Source organism: Abrus precatorius, unplaced genomic scaffold (genome assembly GCF_003935025.1).
Source record: "Abrus precatorius isolate BTA unplaced genomic scaffold, Abrus_2018 Scaffold10, whole genome shotgun sequence".
NCBI classification, from domain to species: domain Eukaryota; kingdom Viridiplantae; phylum Streptophyta; class Magnoliopsida; order Fabales; family Fabaceae; genus Abrus; species Abrus precatorius.
The window spans coordinates 31,358,623-31,362,084 of NW_020874292.1; the positions used below are offsets into that span (position 1 = coordinate 31,358,623).

The following is a 3,462-nucleotide window of genomic DNA, read 5'->3' on the forward strand; positions in this document are numbered from 1 at the left end:
AATTCGTTTGTAATTCTTGTCTATAATACTTTGTGCCAAATGGCAGGCCAACAACGGACCGCAATTATAGACGAATTTTTATCCATTTGTATTACAGACAATTTTTTTTTAAAATTTAAAAAAAATAAGATAAAAACTAAAAATCCGTCTGTAAATAGCGGTTTTCTAGTAGCGATTGTCAGCATCTATGTTGATAATCTAATTTATACTGGCAATGACATGGGTATGATGATTAAATTTAAGAAATCTATGATGCAAACTTTTGAGATGACTGACTTAGGGAAGATGAGATTCTTTCTCAGCATTGAGGTCTTACAAAAATCAGAAGAAATTTTTGTGTGTCAACAGAAATATGCCAATGATGTTCTGAAGAAGTTTGCAATGTCTGAAAGCAAACATGTGAAAAGTCCAATTGTTCCAGGTAGTAAGATTAACAGAGATATTGATGGTGCAATGATGGATGACACTTACTTCAAGCAAATTGTGGGTAGTTTAATGTATCTGACAGCTACACGGCCAAATATCATGTACAATGTGAGTTTAATTAGCAAGTACATGTCCAAACCAACAGAGTTGCACTTGCAATCTACTAAAAGAATCTTACGATATTTAAAAGGAACTACTAGTTATGGGATATTCTACAGGAAAGAAAGGGAAGAAAATCTGCTTGCGTTCACAAATTCTAATTATATAGGAGATAAAGATGACTCTAAAAGCACGTTTGGTTATGTGTTCTTGTTAAGTTTAGGAGCAGTGTCATGGATGTCCAAGAAACAACCAATTGTTACTCTTTCAAGTACAAAGGTAGAGTTTATGGCTGTTGCTGCCAGTGCCTGTCAAGCAATGTGGACGAGAAGAGTTTCGAGAAATCTAACTCATTCTCAAGACAACAGCACTGTTATTATGTGATAATAGTTCAACAATTAAACTTTCAAAAAATCCAGTAATGCAGGGAAGGAGTAAACATATTAGTGTGCGTTTTCATTTTTTAAGAGATCTTGTGAAAGATGGAGAAATTGAGTTGGTGCACTACGGAACTCAGGAACAAGTTGCAGATTTAATGACTAAAGCCTTAAAACTTGAGGCTTTCCAGAAACTTAGAAAGAAGATATGGATGCTTGATCTTGTTGAAGTAAACTTACTACATATTGCAATCAGTTTAAGGGAGGAAATGAAAAGGTCTTTACTATTTGTTAGGAGTTATTTCTAGTTTGTTTAATAAATCTTAGTTTATAGGATCAGTTTGTTTTTTAATATTGTCATATAGTCATATGTGAAACTATTTTTATGTATTCTGTTTCTGTTCTAGGCTATATAATAGCCTCTGTGAGATCAATAATAGAACTCAGTTTTTACACCAATTAAATATATATATTATCTATTCTTTACAATATATATATATAGGAGCAAGATTTTTTTAAAGTCTAAAAACTCTTATACTTAATTTGAACCTTTCGTTTAACTTAAATTTAATGGCTAATGAAGTAATAAATTATAATCTGGATGTAAGAAGATCTTTCTTCTATATATATATATATATATATAGGGTTCAACTTAGATTAATTTCAACTTATTGAAACTTTTTAATTATAAAACTTTCCTATTCAGACTATTTTAAAATAAGAAAATACATATTTTATAAAATTTATAAAAGAATATACATCGATATGTCTTTTTCTTCCATACACTTACGAAAAATATATATAAATTAACCCTTAATTCTTGGTGCTGAACACATGTTGTATATTGAGCTGACGAAATATTAGACGAATTTTCAACTCAAATGTTGAAACTTTCGAGATCGATTTCTCATAAAAGAAGCAATATTCTTGGGGACGACGCAAGCAACCCACACTATCGTTTGCTTGACATATCGATGCTTGCTTTTGTAGTAAGTGCTTTCCAATATTTGAGTGATTTCTAAGGCATGCCAATTACAATATTTGACTTTATTGAATGCTTGTCATACATTGACGTAGGAAAGCACAGTGTAGAGACGATAAAATGATTTATATAGAAACTGATTATAAAATGATAATTTTTAAGTTAATTTTATGAAGATTTTATTTTTATTTAGTGAATTTCAAACTTTGTTATGAATTTATGACAGCCGTTGGGTGATTGCAAGACAAGAATCGAAAACTTTGTTTTTATGAATGCGATAAACGATAAACCATCGCCAAGTTTTAAACGAATGTTTAAATTAGTCCGTCAATTTTTGGTGAAAATGATTTCATGCGTTCAACGATCACAATTAGTTGTATAATATTTTAGACATCCCAACTCATCACTTTCACTAAAATCTTGATAATACTGTTCAATGCAAAATTTATTTTGCATTGAAATTTGTGTTGTCAAATTTAGTACATGAACAATAAAATTTTATATTTAAAATCTAAATTATTCACTGTACAATTAAATCATATTAACTTCATAAAGGTTTAACAAAAAAACATACATACGCCAACGTAAAGTAACATAGTTAAAGGATCTTCAATAATAATTATTAATTGAAGAATTAGTATTTAAGATTGTAATATAATATATTTTATTTATAAAATAAATGATGAAATTACTAAAATCTTCATTTTTATTTTTTATTAATGATTATTATTCTTTACTATTTTATCGTTTAAAATGCCTTCAGATTTTAGATGAGTCAAATTAAAAAATTGACAGAGTGCATAGTATTCTCGCCGCTTTCTTTCAAATAAATTAGTATAATATTTATTTTGTAGTTTTTCTTTTCTTTTTTACTAAAACACAATCAATTAGTATAATATTGATATGACATTTCTCTAATAAAAAAAATGCAATTCCCATTTAAGTTATGCAAACATAGAAAAAAACAACTAATATGTACAAATTTGAAAAATATTATTGCATGTTATTATACTTTTTTTTGTTTAAAATTTTTAACCGCACGTATTTTTAAAATATTATTTTCAAATAAACACTAAGCAGCAATCAGGACCTATACGTAAATAAATTTATATTTTTACATCTATTTTTTTAGATTTATTTACTACCTTTTTTTTTAATCACATCTCTACTTTTTACTTTTCTTTTCTTTTCTTTTCTTTTTACCCATTTCACACACACAAATATAAAGTATAGTTTTTCGTATAAAAGGTATATTTAAGCTGAATTTCGAGGGAAAAAAACGTAATATTTTATTTTAATTAAAAATATAATATTTAGAAAAATAAATAAAGAATTTATTAAATTTATGATTTATTATTTGAAATATTAAAATTAAAAAATAATAATAATCTTCTTTCTTTTTGCTTGTAGACCGAACTCACTGATGAACCTTTTCTTTTCTTCCCCAGGACCTAACTCCCTGTTAAGATACGAAATAGATGCCGGCTGCTTCCATTGTTGACCACTCACACTTTCACTCATGCAATTGAAACCACTATATATAACTACTACTTCACCAACTACATGCACTACTAAGGC

At 27.8% G+C, this 3,462-nt stretch overlaps 1 protein-coding gene across 1 annotated transcript; it reads left to right on the top strand.

Annotated features, from left to right (window-relative positions):
• Positions 1 to 219: 219 nt before the first annotated feature.
• Positions 220 to 909, top strand: LOC113852279 (uncharacterized mitochondrial protein AtMg00810-like). Its single transcript, XM_027482516.1, has one exon. The coding sequence runs from the start codon at positions 220 to 222 to the stop codon at positions 907 to 909; it is 690 nt and encodes a 229-aa protein (XP_027338317.1).
• Positions 910 to 3,462: the final 2,553 nt, after the last annotated feature.